Here is a 20,441-nt window from a genome sequence, read left to right as displayed (position 1 = left end):
CTAATTGTTAGGTTAATTATTTGCTTTCTGAACTTTTTTTCTCTATTTGCAACAGAAGTGGAAATAGCTGTAGTTCTGGAGTCTTAAATGCAGACAGCTGGAATGATGGTAAGATTTCCATTCATTTATCTGTTAATTTTCTAATGACATTACCTAATGAGCTAGCTCTTGAGTGTCATTCCTAATGTATGTCTGTTCACTAATTATTTGTAATGAGCACTATAAAAACCACGTTATCTTTTCCAATTCAGCTCCAGCATCTCGTCAAATGCCACCAGTGGTTCTATGAGAAGAGAGAACATCATACCACAACTTTAACAATAACAACACAGAATATCAGTCACACTATTTCCACTGGAAATGGCAGACCGTCTGGGAACCTCTGGGATACTCATTTTAACATAATGCAATTTGGGAAACCTATTTTTACATTTGTTCTTGGTGTGACCGGGACTTTAATAGTAATGAGCATTTAATAGTGTTTAAATCGGTCCAGTATCCTCAATGTAAACTATTATTGGATTAATTTCACATTTGTGTTTTTAATTGCATTTGAGGATTATTCATTATTGATACCTATTAACACCATGGATGGACCATTGTCCTTCAAGTCAATGTTGTATTTCTTCAGAGACAGAATAATAAAAGTTCAAATATTTGATTAAAGCCAACTGATTTAAAGCTAAATGATAGATACAAGTACGCTTCTATTTAAAAACAGATTGGATGAGCCTGCTGCTGAACATATCATTAGCAAGAAATCCGTAAAAAAGAAAATAAAAATAAAATGGTACTTACAATGATGATCTGGTGGATTATTTATGATCTGGGCAGTCTTCCAAAAGGTTTTACTAGCGCATAATATTTGTTGTATTACTTGCAAGATAAGCTTGATTATTATAGAATTTAGAGGGCTGTATACAGCACTGGCAGTTTTTTATTTATTTTATTTTTGGCTAAATTAATTGCGCTGTCCAGGAGGTCTTGACTCATCTGAAACTCACATGTCATGAACTGCATGCGTTTTTCTCTCCAGGAAAGATAATTGCACTCAGGTGCCGCTAGGGGCACTGCGCCACTTCCTCTTCCTGATCATCAATACAGACGCACTGAAGTGTTTACATTTTCAGTTGTGTGCTAAATGCAACATAAAATCTTAGTTTTTATTCACTCATTTTAACAATGAGGCTTAATCTGTGTAACAGTTGAGTCTCCTTCATCAAAAAGCTGTAACGTTAATAATATCAACTGCTTTCAGAGGAAGGTTTTACATTTTCCCTGATCATCCTCATCTACAGCATGGATCGCCTGGCGTCTTTTGGAAGTAAGTAACGTTACATGTTTAGCAAACCACAGATCGGCTGATCTTTCGAGGTCAGGTACCTAAATGAGAAAAAGAAACGGCTCTTGCTTTACTTACAGATTTTTACCATAGTAACTGGGCGCTAACAAAAATGACTCCGGTTCTACCGTAACGTTAGGTCCTGTTAATTTATTTTTCTTTTCTGGCAACTCTCACTAAAATGTGAAAAAGATGTGTCAAAAAAGTATGTAATAAAATATGTAATTCAGTGTAACGTTAATTTTACAAAAATACTGTCAGTCATATTTAAAGAAGAATCATTAGATGACATAATACTAATTCACTGTCATTTAAAATCTTTACCAATCTTTGTCACTCTCCTTCAAACCACTGGCTTTAACTAATTTGTCAGCAAGACAATAATGTTAATAATTTCAAAATATTATACAATTTAGAATGACCACTTTTTCTTTTTTTTTCTTCTTTTTAAAAAGCACGTCTGAATAAGTGTGCAATGAAATACATTTGATTACTTTATTCAATTTCTGTACCTAAAAACTAATGTTAGACCTCCCTAAAAAAAGAAAAAAAGAAAATCACTGTTTATTTTATTTGTATCTTTACTCTATTGTATTTATTTGTGCTGTTGCTCGTGGTTAGATTTTGTTTTTGTTTTTTTATTATAGTTTCTCCATAAACATAGCACATACCGAACCATACCGAAACCGTGACTATAAAAACCGTGAAACAAACCGAACTGTGAAAAAGTTGAACCGTTCCACCCCTAATATATATATATATATATATGTATATGTGTGTGTGTGTATATGTGTATGTGTATGTGTGTGTGTGTGTGTATAATAGTTCATTTTATTTTTATAACCTTTAACTGTCAGAATAATATACTTATATTTCTCATTTATTATGTTTTTCATTAATTCATTATTGTTCAATAACAACTTTACAGCTATAATGTAACACTCTAAATTGATGCCGTGTCGTCTGTGTTAGGCAGATGACTTGTCCATTGTGATATATTTTAATCAGCCAAATTCAATAAAATGGTTCTGTCATAACTGTGATATGAAGCTGGAAACTGTTAGCATGTTTTTGGTACAATATATAAGTCTGTTGAAATGATAACTCTTGTAAATAAACCTGTTTCTCTTCAGATGATCCTTTCGATAAGCCTCCCTGTCGAGGATGTTCCTCGTATCTAGTGGAGCCTTACATTAAATGTGCTGAATGTGGACCGTCACCTTTCCTCCTGTGTCTGCAGGTCTCATTACTCTCTAACTGCACAAAACATATCCTGTCACTGTTCATTTAATGTGTACTATATAATTTAATCTCTTTATATCTTTGTTGCAGTGCTTTACTAGAGGATACGAGTATAAAAAGCACCAGAGCGACCACAAGTATGAAATCATGGTAAAGAGAGCAGTTTGTATTTAAAAATCATTACAATGAAAATAAAAGGTTTATAAGTAAAGTGTTTTTTATATGCAGACTGAATATTTAGATTTAAGATTTAAATGAATAGTTGTTTTTAAACATTACTTAATCCAGAAATGTGCAAAAATGAGACATGTTTTTCTTATCATTTATGTAACTTTTTTTTTTTGCCCCATTACTTGTATCCTGTCCAATACTTTGCCATTAAATGACACATTCCTTTTGATCTACTTTCTTGTAGACATCAGATTTTCCCGTGTTAGAGCCTGGTTGGACTGCACAGGAGGAGATGGCTCTGTTAGAGGCTGTCATGGACTGTGGCTTTGGTAACTGGTCAGTGTATTTCTATACATCATATCTGCAACTCCACTTCTGCTGGTCTCAAAAACATTTTATATCAGAGCAGAATGTCTTAAGTTCATAATCTCATGGCATTAAATGGTGGATGCATTCTTAAAGGGATAGTTCACCCAAAAATGAAAATTCTGTCAGTAATTACTCACCCTCATGTCGTTCCAAACCTTTAAGACCTTTATTCATCTTCGCAACACAAATAAGATATTTTTGATGCATTCCGAGAGCTCTCTGACCCTCCCATAGACAGCAATGTAATTACCATGATTAATGTCCAGAAACGTAGCAAGGAGATCAGTAAAATAATCCATGTGACATTAGGGGTTCAATCGTAATTTTACTAAACTACAAGAATACTTTTTGTATGCAAAGAAAACAAAAATAGCGACTTTATTTGACAATTCATCTCCTCCGCATCACCCTGGTGCCATTTTGGAGAGTATGCGCTGAACGTAAACGGTGTATGCTGTTCTGTGTCAGCTATTCCACATGGAAATGTTTTCTACGTTGTTTGCGCTTTGATCTGAACCAAAACAACGTATATGTGTGGTGCAGCTGACACAGAGAACAACATATGTTGTTTATGTATGTGATACTCTCCAACATGCCCCATAGGGTGATGTGGAGGAGACGAATTGTTAAATAAAAGTCATTATTTTGGTTTTCTTTGCGTATAAAAAGTATTCTCGTAGCTTTGTAAAATTACGGTTGAACCCCTGATGTCACATGGATTATTTTACCGACCTCCTTGCTGCGTTTCTGTACATTATTCGTGTTAATTACATCGCTACTACAACAACTAACCTACTGACTGATTTTGACTATAAATATACTATATATAAACGTTTACCTTTACATAAGCTAACAAAAATACAGACTACAGGAATGCTTCACATAATACTATACTTATACAAAAACGAACCTAATGTCAGATTTGACTTTAAATACTATATTATATATTATATATAAATACTATACCTCTGTAACTACTAGAGGTGTAACGGTATACATACTCTTACCCAAAATTTTTAGTAAGGGTTTTTTGGTGCAGTACACATGTAAATACGTCACGTTTTAACCACTGCATGATTGGAACCTCATTGGAAACTTCCAGTTTTATATACTGTTATATTGCAGGAAATTCGAACAATAAATTCCAATAAATTTTAACGCTCTCTGATTTGGTGCGACAGATCACTGTAGAAACACCTCAGATTAAATGGCAGTGTGGAGTGCGAGTAAGAATGAACATCTCATGCCAGCATTATGTGCAATGTATAGGTTTGCATACAATTTTAGTAAGTGTTAATTGTTATATTTTTAAAATAAACAAATAATTACAATTACTATAAATTAAATCCTTATAGTAAAGTTAAAGGGCTCCACATAGTTTAGAGCAGAAACTGAGGTGGATTTTTATGCCTAAGAAAACTGTAATTATAATTTAATTTATTTAAAGAAAGAGCAATTTAAATAAAAAATTTAGTTTTTCCCGCTGCTGTACAGAAACCATACCGAACCATGCATCAAAACCAAGGTATGTACTGAACTGTCATTTTTCTGAACCGTTACACCCCTAGTTACTCCCATAGTTGTTAATACATGTCTAAGGTATTTTCATGGTAGTTGTAGCAGCATGATATTTTTTAAATACCATTAAATATATAATAAATAAAAAACATTTATGAATTTAGTAATCATCTTTTTATAAAATGTGTGACTAGTGTTGTTATTGTAAACTAAAACTATGAAAAACATTTTTTGTTAATTTAAATGAATACAGTAAACTTACTTTCAAGTCGAAAAAATTGCTATAGTATGTACAAAAATTGCTAAGAAGTAAATAAAATAAAGCTGGCTATAAATATTTAACTAAAATAAAAAAGGATTCAAACATGACAAAAGCACAGTAAAAATAAAATGAACTCTAAAATGATGAAAGTAAAAGCTAGTTACAATATTATTATTATTATTATTTTTTTAATTCTAGTATATGCATTAAAGTAAACCACTGCTAATGGCATATCTGGGTGATTCTTCAGGCAGGACGTGGCTTACCAGATGCGCACTAAAACCAAAGAGGAGTGTGAAGGGCACTACATGAAGAACTTCATCAACAATCCTCTGTTCTCCTCCACTCTGCTCAGTCTCAGACAGATGGAAGATCATCTGTCCCGGACAGCAGACACAGCCATTCCCTTCAAGAGTAAGTGAGCTCCAGAAACAAGCTACTGTTCTGTTCATTCAACTCTAAATATATACTCACACACACAAGCTTTGAACAAATTTTAAGTGTAATCATTCTAATAAAATGGCATTAAAATTGATACAGGCAACTTATGCAGTTTTTTAATGTAATAATTACTCTCTTCAGTGTCATCCTCCTTTAACACACTTCCCTCTGGCTGTGAGCTGTGATTAGTTGTTATCAGTCAGACTATTTTTTCTGCAGGAAATCTGTTTTTGCTCTAATCTGTTGTTCTTTCAGTGTGGCTGTTTGTGTTTGTCATCATGAGCTCAACAGTCCCTGCAGGCGCTGATGTATCACACTTTGGCCAGACAGATAAAGAGGATGAACACTAGATGTGATTGTGTGATTTATTTTGTTTTAAAGGCAAATAAACCTTCAGAGACCATTCTGCAATATTGAAACTGTGACTATTAGTGTATGTTTATTGTATATAAATATATTTTTAGGCAGTTGTAGTCAAGGATTGTGTCTTGTGTCTCTTTCAGCCACTGATGATCCTCCGAGGCCTTCTTTCGACTCTCAGGTGTCCAGAGATATGGCTGGATACATGCCGGCTCGAGCAGACTTCATGGAGGCGAGTGATCTAACGTGCTGTCTGTTGAAAAGAAATTTGTTTGTACATCATTCAAATAAACCCCCTCTCTCTTTTTGTCTCTATGTAATATTAGGAGTTTGATAATTATGCTGAATGGGATTTGAAAGATATCGACTTTGTTGACGATGACTCTGATATTCTTCATGGTAAGTATATATTTTAAAATGCTTTTAAAATTAGCATTTTCTTTTTAGTTTTTTTTAAATGAACAAAATCTAATAAATGTTACATTAATGTTTAATTTGGTTTGAAACAACATTTTTGAACATAGTTTTTGCACCATATGCATATTTATTAAAAACAATGCATGTAAAAAAAAAAAAAAAATTTAGAATTTTTTTTATAAAAAAAGTTTTTTTATATAGCAATCTATATATATGTGTGTGTGTGTGTGTGTGTGTGTGTGTTTGTGCTGGGCAACAATTGCATACAAAATAAACATTTTTTTGTGTACATAATATATGTGTGTGTATTGTGTATATTTATTCTGTATATATGAATACACCCATGCATGTCAATATTTAAGTAAATGTTTATGTTTATTAAATATATTTATATATCATATAAATTATATTAATATAAATATATACATGTAAATATTTTCAAAATATTTACTGTATGTGTGTGCCTTTATATATACATAATAAATATACACAGAACAAACTCATTATATAAACGAAAACTTTTATTTTGGATGTGATTAATCATGAAACATTTGTATGTGTGCGTATATATATATATATATATATATATATATATATATATATATTGCACATATTAAGAATTTTTTTCTTTGTCAGTTTGAATGGAATCACAGCACAGTGAATGCTGACTTGATGTTAACCTCTGTTTACCATGGATTTTTTCAGCACTGAAGGTTGCAGTAGTTGACATATATCACTCCAGACTTGAAGAGAGACAGCGGAGAAAGAAGTAAGTAGGAAAACATGTTGTACTGCCATAGAACAACCACTCGAGGGACTCATTTGACTGTTAAAATAATTTTATTTCCTTTTAATAATGTTTCATGACAAACAAAATACATACTATAGTGTTAAAATAACTACTAATTGAAAAATCAAGTCAAATTATCACATGCACATGCAACCCACTGAAATGCATTACCTAAGTTCATCATCTGGTGTGTAAAAATGTAACCTAATCCATAGCAACTGATCAGCCAGCCTGATTTAAACCAGCACAAACACAAACAGCTCTAGTGGTAACAGTAACAGTGTGTAAATCAGCATTAATGAGGCCTGGCTGCCCTGTCCAGGGCTAGTGCTATGTGTGTGGGCTTGACCTCAGCTCTGTGCTGAAGTGGAGCCGCAGCTGTCGTCTGAGATCTCCTGCAGAGCGGCAAACAGACCAGTGACCCTCCGCTTCCACACAACATCTGAGACCTGCACTCCCCAAACACACACCACACAAGAGATACTTTTAATAAAACATAGCCCTCAGCTCATAATGCCAAGCGTCGTCAAGTGTAGCAGCAATTTTACCACAGTTAATTCACATTCATTGTCTTCCTAAAGCAATTCTGTAGATACTGTAAAGAATAGACTGTAAATGATGGACAATTTAAAAAATTACATAACATGAACTTACCATTGTTTTCGGGCATAAGGCATAAAGTGAAGTCATTAACTAGGTTTCCATCACCCTGATTTTATACACATTTTAAAGTATCACATCAGAATCGAGTGATGGAAACGCTGAATTTCAAATAAAAATCTCTTACCGTATTTTTCGGACTATAAGTCGCACCGGACTATAAGCCACATATATTTAGAACCAAGCAAAAACATTACCGTGTACAGCCGCGAGAGGGCGCTCTATGTCTTCAGTGTAGACTACAGGATCACTGAGCAGCATAGAGCGCCCTCTCGCGGCTGTAGACGGTAATGTTTTCTCTTAGTTCATTTCTCTTAGTTCATTTCTCTTGGTTCATGTCAAATTAATTTTGATAAATAAGTCGCACCTGACAATAAGTCGCAGGACCAGCCAAACTATGAAAAAAAGTGCGACTTATAGTCCGGAAAATACGGTAATTAGCAAAAAAGTTGTTATGCTCGCTTAAGGTGGTTTTTGACTTGTGCGAAAAAGGGTTAATGCGAATAATGGGAAATGGAAATGCATTTTGTGACAAAGTGAAAAGTCATGTGACTTTGCGCTTTGGATGGTAAATCCTGACTAAACAGCAGACCGATCTCATTCCACAGCATCTGAAATGTTGTCATATGGTCATTCGGAAATGCCCGAGCAAAGTCTGTCATCAAAATATTTTTTTAATATTTTATTTTATAAATACTGCATTTCCAATCAACAGCATCCACCTCCGAAAGCAATAACCACATATATTTGCATTTCGTCTGCTCATTCTGAGATGCAAGTAATTTATTATATAGGAAAATAATTATATTCAGTAGCTTCTCCTACTTTTCTTAGTAATGTATAGTGCCAGTTTATCAGGAAGTGACGATTTTGTTCTCTTTGAATTGTTGGATGGAAACGCTGCTTGTTCGCAAATGTTCTGTGCGATATTCCAATTTTGCACATACTGTAAGTTAAATTCGCAGCTTTGGATGGAAACCCGGCTATTGTAATGCACAGCCTCAAGTGACGTATTGCTTTAATAAAATAGTGATGAAACCAGTATGGTAGTCACAAAATTAAAGTTTAAGAAGTTGCATTTAGTAGTAAAAATCACATTAAACTATTTATCTGCTAATAGTAATATACAGACGTGTCGAAAACTACAACATGAAATATTCTTTAGACCTCATCTTTTCTCTTTTCCTCTTTTTTCATTCCTTCCTTTCTTCCTTCCTTCTATCCTTCCTCCCTTCCAAAAAAAAAAAATTATATATATATATAAAACCCATTGCTTTGCTTCTCACAGAATACAGTGTGAAATGTGACAATTGTTGTCTTTCAGGATCATTCGAGACCACGGCCTCATCAACCTACGCAAGTTTCAGAGTAAGACAACAGCTTTTTTACAGCCTGATGTTGTGCATCATCTTAGCCAGGTGCTCTTGCCATCATCTCTTGTACTCCGTTGTGTATTTGAGGTTGTAAAGTATGTTCCTCATGCAGGTATCTGCAGGTTGCTTTCAGTGCACACACCAGAAGTTACTGCCACAAGATAACCCTTCCTGACCTTCAATAACACGAGCCATCTGTACCAAATGTTTACAATGAGTGCCGGAATACAGCGATCCCAGATCAACACTGATCCCAGAGCTGTTTTCACCAGCTGTGATTGCTCCCCTATGAATAGTTTGGCATGAAATGAACATTTCGGCTGTAATGACAAAGGAGATTGCATCTTTATGAGCTTTTATTGATCCGCGCCCTCTGGGCACTGTGTAGCTTCTCTCAGTAAACAGAAACCCATCCCTATCTATTTCCCCCTGGACATTTCGGTTGGCCAGCCGGATTCAATAGGAATACGCTTATCCAATTATTTCCTCTTTGCATGGAAGCAGAGAAATCCAATCAGGTTTGCGTGTTTTCCTGAGATGTATTGAGTGTTTGTGATGTCCTCCTCATCTCCCTGCACTCTCAAGACAAAAGCAAGGCGAGTGTTACCGTGGAACTGCAGACTTGTTGTCATGGAGACTGCAAGAAAGTGTGTGTGTGTGTTGCGAGTGATAATGGAATCAGTGGCCAAGAGCTGATGGCTCGCAGCGGTGTTGGTTTATCCCCAGTTCAGCTTGACCTGGCTGTCTCTCATATCCCATCAGCCACTGCTGCATAGAGGGCACTGATATTGTAGTTTGATACTTGACTGATGTGTGTGTGTGTGTGTGCGTGCGCGTGTGTGTTTGTATATATATATATATATATATATATATATATATATTAAATTAAATTAAATGTATACATATAAAAGACACTTTTATCCAAAGCGACTTAGTGCATCAAGCTAACATTTTTTTACCTAACGTGTTCCCTGGGAATCGAACCCACAACCTTTTTGCACTGCTAACGCAATGCTCTACCACTGAGCCATAGTGGTGTGTGTGTGTGTGTGTGTGTGTGTGTGTGTGTGTGTGTGTGTGTGTGTGTGTGTGTGTGTGTGTGTGTGTGTGTGTGTGTGTGTGTGTGTGTGTGTGTGTGTGTGTGTGTGTGTGTGTGTGTGTGTGTGTGTGTGTGTGTGTGTGTGTGTGTGTGTGTGTATATATATATATATATATATATATATATATATATATATATATATATATATATATATATAATAAAATGATTTTTATGAAGTGACAGGGATAGGTGTGTGTTTCTGGGTAACATCTCGGCAAGCTAGCGGACGCAGAGTATCATACCTCAAGCTCACCCACATAGCAGCTTTCTCTTTCTGTCTCTCTCGCTCGGTAGCAGCAGGGCTGATTGCTGATAGTGCCGCTCGCTCAACCCTTCCAAGCGAGCTGAGCTTCAGTGGTGGGTGAAGAACCATCAGGGAGACTTTCACAGGGCCACTCGGCACAGCTGGACACTTGATACATTGCTATTGGCATTTGCTTTTCAAACAAAGCCAATCAAATGCAGCTTTTCTGATGTAGTAGGTTAGCTATGTTCTAAAACCTTGTAAGCTCCCTGTAATAACTATTGTTGTATCATATGTATACACAGAAACTTAAAGGGGTCATTGGATGCCTATTTTCCACAATTTGATATGATTCTTTAGGGTCTTAATGAAAAGTCTATTACATACTTTGGTTAAAATTTCCCAGTGATAGTGTAAAACTACACCAGTTTTAGCCTGCCAAAAACATCTCTGTTTTCAGCCAGCCGTTTTAGTCCATGTTCCTTCAAATGCTAATGAGCTCTGCTGAACCCGCCCCTCTTTTCCATGGGGTGACGAAGCCGTTCTCATGATTACTTTAGCCGCAGAACTTGCTAACTAGCATGTTATTAGGAAAGGAGATTTGCAAAGATTCATTCAAAAACCTTATACTTCTTCTGTAGATGAGACTGGATCACGAATGATTTGCATGAACATAAACGCATTTAGGCAGATCAGAGGATGTATTCCCTTCAAAACAAAGGTAATCCTCTACGTCTTCAGTGGATCAGATGTCAGGTGTAATGATGACTGCTGTGTTCATTATTACATCCAACAACAGGTCAACAATCGTGGATGGGCCTGGGTCTGTGTGATGTCACACTGACAGGCATCTAAGATCGGCTCGATTTGAGAAATCGGAAATTATTCCATGAGATTAATAAAAAACACTGGGTGGATTTTTATCATTATAGGGTGGTTGTGTACACACACTGCCAACACACATTTCAGTTCTAACAACTTGTCACATCCGATGACCCCTTTAAAGGTCTTCATGGCAACCTGTCATAATAAAACCTCAGCTCCTGCCAAACGGATTTGACTCTATCCAATAGAAGCAGTCTGGGCGTGGCCTTGGACGGCAGTGCTCCTAGTGCATCATGGGTGTTGAAGTTTTCCTACCTATTTGGCAAAATGGAAGACAACACCTTTTTCAGTTTTCTCTATTCAGGTTGCAGAGAGAGAGAGAAAAAAAATCACCTTTCTACTACATGGGCAGCCAAGTTTTCTTGAAAGCCCTTTTTGCCAGCAGTGCTCCTTTAAAGAAATGGTGTGCTCAAGATATGTCTGAAATATACAGTATTTACAAGATGAATGCACATAGACGTCACCATTAAGTCACTAATTATTATATATTTTTGTCATTTGCAATAGTTTTTTGTACAGAAAATGAGAATATATACAAATTCAGTTTACAGCACTTTTATAAACTGAGTAAAACCATAAAAAAGCAACAGCATCAGTGTCAATAGCCCCTAAATGCCACCCCAATGCATTTTTAATCATACTGTAGATGTACAGTTAAAGAAATCTTGATCAAAATTTACTTCAGTTTTGACACAAACGCTGTGTTCAGCTGAGCACATGATTTTCAAAGTATGCTCCATTTAATAGCATGCTTTTGTTTCATTCAATATTGAAAAAAGAAAGACAAATTAAAGGTACAAATTTTTACCAAATATGTATGTTTGTTCCGTTTTTGTGAATCCAAGAGTGCTGTTATCTAAGCTACATGCTAATATCAAACTACTGGACACAATTGTGATTTCTTGTGCTCTTTGCATGAGGGTGCTGTTTACCAAATCAGTCACTTATAAGGTTTCATTTCATATAGGATGCTGACTTCGAAGGTAGCCGCCTGTGTAGACAAGAAAGTTGTCAAGAAGGATTTAAAACAGAGCCATTATATTTTATTTACTTCATCAAATTGATTGTGCGCTTGTTATTTCAGTTCTGGAGAGGCGTTATCCGAAGGAAGTGCAGGACCTTTATGATGTCATGAGGCGCTTTGCACGTGTGGTGGGTCCCATAGAGCACGACAAGTTCATCGAGAGTCACGCCTGTGAGTACTTAACTCTCTTTTTGCACACGTGATGTATAGGATGTCATAATTTTGGTCTATACAGTATATACTAGACTCTCTAGATTTCTTCCTCTGCTGACCCTGGATGAGTCAGGCCTTGTGTTTTGTGGTTTAATGAGCGTGTGCAGGACAGTTCGGGTTAGATGAACAAGCCCCCATGTCATCCGCCAGCGCTGAATCTGAGTTCAGTCTGTCCGCCTCAGTAGTTTGAATCAGTCAGGGTGAAAAGTTCATCGCTCCATCTGCTCTGTCTCTCTCTCTCTCTCTCGTTCACAGTGGAGTTTGAGCTGAGGAGGGAGATCCGCAGACTGCAGGAGTACAGGACAGAGGGAATACAGTCCTTCTGTGGTAAGATGCACCCTCAGGAATCTATCATGGGAGGTAGACTAAATCAAAAGTAGGTTAAAGGGATAGTTCACCCAAAAAGGAAATTTGCAGTTCATTTACTCACCCTCAGGCCTTCCAAGATGTAGGTGAACACAGTGTTCTACTGAAGAAAAAGTCAACTACATCCTGGGTGGCATAAGGGTTGGTAAATTAATAGCAAATTTTTGGGTGTACTATCCCTTTAAATTAAACACAGTCAGCAAGTGAGTGTTTCACTACAAAAATGACAGATCCATCTGAATGTGGTCCGTGTTATTGGTAATAAGACGTCACATTTGAGAGCTTTGCTCAGAGCTGGTCTGACATCTGTCATCTGGCCTGCAGGTGCTAAAGTGTACGAGAGAGTGAAGCGCACACGAGAGGACGAGCGCAGGAAGAGGAACATGCTGTGTGATGTCCTGCAGTACATTCACGACGCTCGTGCGTGCCAGCAGTGGCTCCACAAACAGGCTGCCATGTGAGAGCTCTTCATTAAAGCCACCACACTCACCGTCTCGAATACTACTTATTACAATACTTCATTACAGTTTAGTTTTGTAATGAGTACAAACGTTTTATGTAACTAATTCAATTCAAAATGAGTAACTAAAACTACTTTGGTGTTGAACACTGAAGTATTATAATAAAAAATATCATGTTAAAAAATGAAAAAGATAATGTTGTTAAATATATATTTGTTAATCTGTACATATATGTGTATATATTATGTGTGTGTATATATATATATAGAGAGAGAGAGAGAGAGAGAGATATAGATATATAGATAGATCTTTTGTTCTAGAAATCTTTTGTTTTTCCTCGCTGAATACAATTATTCTTTTGAACAGTAGTGTATATAATAATAGACACATTAAAAAAAGCACAGTTTTTATTATTTGTAAACTTGATCTTAGTCCAGCATGACATAAACTTCGTAACTCACGGTTATAATGTTATTTTAATATTGATTTCTACTATTATTTTTAATATGTCATTGTTGCCATGAAAGCACTACTGTTTCTTTAGGTGAACTTTCATATGCTGTTTATTAGTATCAAATATGTGTTGTTCGTTCTGCCTTCAGGTCCACAGTGTATTCTCATTTAAAGAACTTGTGGGTATTTAGTGGTCAAGTACAAAGTAAAATTGAATGATGAATCAGGCGTTCTATTTATATTTGATTCTTTCAGAGATGTGTGTGATGTGTTTTGCTGTTGGCTGACTGTGTTTCTCTCTCGCAGTGATGCAGGAATCACTCCTGTGGTCACCACTATCACTACCTCAGGTACAGTGCGTTTCTCACGCTATGTCTCCTCTCCTCTGCTCAAGTCTCCTTTTGCAGTCTTTGTGATGTCCTCTTCAGCCGTGAAGCCGCGGGCACAAACACATTAATCTGTTCTCTGAGATGCACTGCTGTAAATACACGCAAACAAAAATAGAAGCCACTCACATCTCTTTGTGTTTCTCTCGTACTTTCACATTTTCTCTTTTGTCACTTCACTGCACAACTAGGACATATCTGAATGCATATGAATCTGATCAGACACTTTGGCTTTATGCGGATGTTTTGGATTTTGCAGATACTGATAAATAAGTTGGAAGAGTAGTTATTTGTAAATCATGTTTTAACTCACTGCTGTTTATACTATAGTCAACATTTGAAGTGGATCAAAACCTTTCATCAAAGTTGTAGTAAAAACTAAAATCAAAGTGTGTTCTTGTCTTAGGACAACTTTGATGAACTTTTTTGATCCACTTCAAATGTTGACCATATATATATATATTAATCTGTAATAATGAGAAATTACAATGCAAATATCTGTTTTTATGCATGAATTGCAATATTTTTAATGATGATTTCAGGCTCTTATAATAAAAATATTAACATAATATTAAGTAGTATTTTAGTATTATTAGTATTATTATTACTGTAAGTACCTTAATGGGAAATTAATTTAAAAAAAAGTTAATGCTTTAAATGCCATTTATGCATTAAATGCCAACAATTATTTATTTATTATTAATAATTTTATTGTTAGTAATAGTAAGAACAACAAAAACATTTATTTGTTCACAATTTATTATTAACTATATACTATTAACTAGCAGTTAAATATGACTGTTTTTTGTGATTATTAAATAAACATTTTTATGACAATTCTACATATAATAAATGTATTTTATATTATTTAATTCATATATTATGATATATCATTTATAAATAAATATAATTTATATTATAAAATTGCATTGTATAATTTGCAATTATTATATTGTGATTGTTATTTTATTTTAACATGTACAACAGACAGTATTTACTGTACTTTTATTAAAATTGGCAAATAGTTTTTACAGTAATAGGAGTAAAAAAGAATTAAAAAACCCCAAAATAAAATTACTTTACTCATTACATTACCTACATTAAAAAAAAAGGGGGAAATTGTGATGAAAATAATTTTACAATTCAGAAATAATTTTATTAAATAAGTTGCTTTATTTCATTATACAAATCTTGTTTTTATTTTAATAAATACTTTTATTGTTAGAAGTAGTACGAAGAACAACAATAAGGTTTTTTGCAGTGCAGTTTATTAACTAATTTTTACTAACTAACAATTAAATATGACTTCGGCCTCAGTAAAATCCTAATTTTGTGTTTATTAATAGTAAGGTAGTTGATCAGTTTTGGTATGGGGTAGAATTAAAGGATCTAGAATGTAATCATGCAGAGTGTGCTTTATAAGAACTAATAAACAGCTAATATGGCAGTAATATACATGCTAATAAACACCTAGTAAATAGTGAGAACCGGTCCCTAAACTAAAGTGTTACCATGTATTTTTATATTAAATGCAGCATAACATTTAATAAACTGTGGTAGAACCACTGTAATGCACAGTCCTGTAGGTTATTGCTTTGCTCAGTTATTTGTTACTAGATAACTTGCTGACCTCTCTTGATGAGGAGAATCTGAATGATCTCACTCGTCTGATCCACAGGCAGAAGAAGCGCTCCTCCTCTCAACCTAACAGGACTGCCTGGCACTGAGAAACTCAACGAGAGAGAAAGAGAGGTTTGGAGATCTTGATTTTGCTTCTGGCACGAGCTCATTTCAAAGACATCTGCCTCATTGGTATGATATAATGGATCCTAAACGATTCTCTCATCTTGTCCCTCAGTTATGTCAGGTGGTTCGTCTGGTGCCTGGGGCGTATCTGGAGTACAAACAGGCCCTGCTGAACGAGTGCCGGCGGCAGGGGGGTCTACGGCTGGCACAGGCCCGATCGCTCATCAAGATAGATGTCAACAAGACACGCAAAATCTATGATTTCCTTATCAAAGAGGGCTACATCAATAAGGCTTAGTACTGATTGAACTGCTGCAAGGACATCTGATAGATGAAGACTCATACTCGTTGTGGATCATTCATGTTGAGAATGAGCAATGAGAGATGACCAGTTTGAAGTACTTTATTTAAAGTTCATTCATTACTGATCTGCGCCTTTTGTTTTTGAAAGACAGACAGGGTGCTCCTTTAAAGCTGTGTTTAGAACTATATATATGTTAATAGTTGTGTAGAAACTGCTGCTGTTTGTACCGGTGAAAATCTCTCGCTCTAATATTGAGAGTCATTTTATTTCATTTCCTTTGTCTATGTGCCCTTAAAATTGTCGATTGATTTTTGAACTCTGGTATTGTTCGATGAATATCACAAGGTCTTTGAAGAACATTTAAATCGCATAATCAACATAAATAAGAAAGTGAAAAAGAAAATTAAGCTTGGTTTTATTTTATTTTATTATTGCTGTTGTTTGTTATTATTAAATGTACGGTGACATTTTCATGACTGTTCTGCATATAGAAAAAGCTCAGAAAAAAATATTATTTATAAAATTGCATTTTATAGTATGCAATTATTATGTTGTGACTGTATAGTTATATTGAAACATGTACAACAGGGAATATTTACTGTACTGTCTTTATTATTAAAATAGTTTTCACAGTTCTAAGGGTAACCCAAAAGTAAAATGACTGTACTCATTACATCAGTGAAAAATTGGGGGGGAAGTTGTCAGTAATAATTTTATTACAGATTTGGGGTACAGTTGTAATCAAGTAGAAATACCATGGCATATTAATTTACTAAGCAATGAAATATTGGGGATGGGGGGCGGGGGGGGGGGTGAAAAGCGTTTTTTGTTTGTTTTAATTAAAAAGCCTCTATTATGTATTTTTTTTAAATTACCTTTCATGAAGTGTAACACAGCTCTAAGTGAATGAAAACATCCTGCAAAGTTTTAAATCCGAAAGGGCACCATGTATAAAGTTATCGTCTCTCAAAAGAAAGAGTCGACTATAAATCATTGAAACGGATCATTTTTAAAACGAATCCCAAGCAGTTTCATGTTGATGTCAACATGAAACATTAGCATATTGCCCGCCCACTTGTTGGTCTTTTCACATTGGTCTGAATGAAAATGAAAACCCATTCTTTGCCACCAGGTGCCGCTTTAGGAGCGGTAAAAATGGCGGTTTAAGCAGCACTGTGCTCACAAACACTGCTTTATCAGGCATTACAAGCATGATGCAATGAAAATGAGACCAATCACTGCAAATTAGTGGCATGCAAAAGGGGTTTGTAAAAATGAATCGTTGAGCGAATCGTTTGGGAGTCATTGAGCAAGTAAGGTAAAAATAAATTTATATTATAAGACAATGTGTTTTTTGACCTTTCATGCATGTCAACCAAAATCTGAAACTTTCATAATCCATAATAGGGACACTTTAAACACTGGGTCATCAGAGTTGGTATGTGGCTTTATCAGACACCTGCACTTAACATATTATGAAAACCAAGCTCAAATGTTGTTAACAAGGTTTTTGATCAGCGAATGACCGAGATCTGTGTCATTACAAGGGCTGCCATCTGAGGCATTATTCGCTTTCATCAACTTACAGGTTATAACATTTATTGTAGCTATATGGGCGCTTCGTTTTTCTTGTCTTTTAAAACACCTGGCCAAAATTTCATGATATACATGATAGCGCTATATACACAGGATATTTAAAATGTAGCCTACAAAAGAAGCCTATATTGGTTATAACTAGATGGCAAAATCTAATCTCTGCTCTTCAAACACACACACACACACACACACACAAAAATTAGCCTTTACAGACATTGTGTTTTAGTGAAGAAAACGCTGTACTTATTCAAATATCAGTTATTTATTATTTACCCTTACATTGTGAAAAAGCAGAGATCTGTCTCCAGGCTGTGTGCGCGGCCAGCACTTCGTTCTGAATGGAGGCGTGGTGGAGTTAAGAGGTTTGAGGATCGATTACAAAGTCTAGTGACAAGCTCTTTTGAATGCTTTTCATTGGTTAAATATTTGTAAAACCCTAAAACAGACATAAGGAAGACCAATAGCAGTGATTTAAAACAATAATAATGAAATATAAAAGAGAGTTTGGATTTTCCACGGCACACCTCACTGATTTAGGGAATGGTGACTGCCATACTCGGCCATACGGAAATGCTGCCCTTGCACTTGGTGGTCATTCATTGGGAAGGAACCAGTTATTTACACATTTCTTCCATGGTGTGTTTAGGCTGAAGAACCCGGCATGCTCCAGAATCTCACCATAGGATATGCCCATAATTTTGGAGGCACTTCTATTGAGCCTTTGGAGGAGGTTCCAAACAGATTTCTTACATTTAAGACTGTCTTCCTTTTGGTCATCTCTTCCCTGAAGAGGGTCGGCAAACCTTCAGGCCCTTTCTGTGGCCCCTTCATATCTTGAGTTTGCGTCTGACATGGCTACAGCTTTTCTGTACATAAGACCTGGGTTTATTCCTAAAGTGCCCTCTTCAGTTCCACGGACAGTTGTGTTGCAGGCCTTCTGTCCTCCTCCCTTTCCGAGACCCCGACCAGCAGAAGCTTAATTGTATGTGTCCATGGTGACCTGCAAGGCCTTCTTTTCTGGTGTTTCTATGTCTGACATCTGTTACACAGCGGGCTGGTCCACGCCTCATACCTTGTTAGGTTCTACAACCTTGATAATAATGCCACTGCTGGCTCTTCTGTTCTCTCGCCTTAGTTTTTACACACTGGGCAGGGATTTGCAAGCATGGCAGCATGGGCATACTCATTCCCAAAGCATTCTGATGCATCATGAGTTCCCTCAGGGAACCATGGTACATTCGTAACCCAGAGATGTTTTATATGTTGTTAAGTGATGTCTTAATTATTTAATGTATGTTTAATTAAATCTGTAATAAAACAAGTTATAACAGCAACTGTGTAAATGAATATTTTTCAACAACAAATAAAAATGTTATAATTTAGAACTTAATTTAAAAACATTATGTGCAATTTACATGTTTCATATAATTTTTTAAGTACAGTGTTGATTATTATATTAAAAAATTGTTGTACATAAAACATTGTATAGTTATTAAATTTAAGTTTGGGTTTTGTTGTTAATTGTAACCTTACAGTAATGTAAAAGAGCTCGCTATATAGATTAGAGCATGAGTTACATACCCTAAGAAATTAATTATAATTTAATTTAGTTACAGAAAGAGCCATTTGTTCAGTAAACTAATGTTTAGTAAAAAAAGAAGTAATTTTAAGTTTAGATTTTCCCCTCTGCTATACTGAAGCCATACCGAACAGTGATGTCAAAACCGAGTATGTACTGAACTGTCATGTTTGTGTAGGCCTATACCATTAACATCCATAATTACAAAATATCTTTAGTTTTTAATGCATAATTATTAATAAAAAATGTATGAAATAGTTGTCAGGCCTACAACAATATTTGAACATAAATATGTTTTCAAACCAGCTAGTTTTGAGAAGTCTCAAGTGGCAAAATTTACACCAGTTGAGTGTGAAATCTATTACCGCCGCCTCTCGCTCTAGTGAGATGGCATGACGAGTGAGAGTCATGACTAACGCTAGCAACATTAGTGCACATGGACAGCAGCAGCAACCATCAGGCTTTAGCAAGCTTATCACAACAGTGTAAAGCAACGTCAGCGACCTGATTAATGCTCCAGAACTCACCTTTGATGATAAGCCCCTGCCCAAATGAGAATAAGCACCATAGAGAAATGAAGGCCTGTTTGATGGCTGAAAGGCATCGAGTTTAGAATTGATATTTTAAATTTTTATTCCTCTAGTTGACGTCTTCATTAAGCGTGGAGATCTTACATTATGTCGTTTCTGAATCTGAACTGCACAGTGTTTGTGAAAGCATGACGTGGCACTCTTGTCACAACAGATTGTTGAATTCTGTGTCCAGATTCACTTTTTCTATCTAAATTTCGACTTCAATCTCATTTGGCAGTCTAGGAAATAATATTGGCAACCTACAAGAGCGTAGCATTAGATTGGGATGGCAAACTGTAATGTCTTTGAAGCGTAAAGGGATTGGCGTGTGAGCGAACGGCTGTTGACTGGCAGCAGAGCGGAAAGCTGGCAGATTCTGGTGTCGGCTCACTGTGTGGGAGGCAGATCTGCTGTTTTGCATGCTCATTCCTTCATCAAACCACACAGCCTGTTTTAAAATGAGATCTGATGCCTCCTCATGCACTCCATTTTCACCCACAGTTCATCTTCATGTGCATTTCAGTTCATTTCCTTCTTAAAAGAATAATTTATCTACTGAATCAGTACT

The 20,441-nt window shown here is 35.7% G+C and overlaps 1 protein-coding gene across 1 annotated transcript; it reads left to right on the top strand.

The window, feature by feature from the left end:
- The first annotated feature begins 993 nt into the window (after positions 1-993).
- Positions 994-16,250, top strand: tada2a (transcriptional adaptor 2A). Its single transcript, XM_059514702.1, has 15 exons — positions 994-1,324; positions 2,476-2,582; positions 2,675-2,734; positions 3,000-3,091; positions 5,155-5,318; positions 5,849-5,937; positions 6,032-6,104; positions 6,828-6,891; positions 8,897-8,940; positions 12,258-12,368; positions 12,666-12,737; positions 13,101-13,233; positions 13,997-14,040; positions 15,755-15,828; positions 15,935-16,250. The coding sequence occupies exons 1-15, from the start codon at positions 1,300-1,302 to the stop codon at positions 16,118-16,120; spliced, it is 1,338 nt and encodes a 445-aa protein (XP_059370685.1). The 5' UTR covers positions 994-1,299; the 3' UTR covers positions 16,121-16,250.
- Positions 16,251-20,441: the final 4,191 nt, after the last annotated feature.

Source organism: Carassius carassius, chromosome 28 (assembly GCF_963082965.1).
Source record: "Carassius carassius chromosome 28, fCarCar2.1, whole genome shotgun sequence".
Classification (NCBI taxonomy): Eukaryota; Metazoa; Chordata; class Actinopteri; order Cypriniformes; family Cyprinidae; genus Carassius; species Carassius carassius.
Note: the sequence above shows the minus strand (reverse complement) of the source record. Positions and strands in the feature narration are given on the sequence as shown.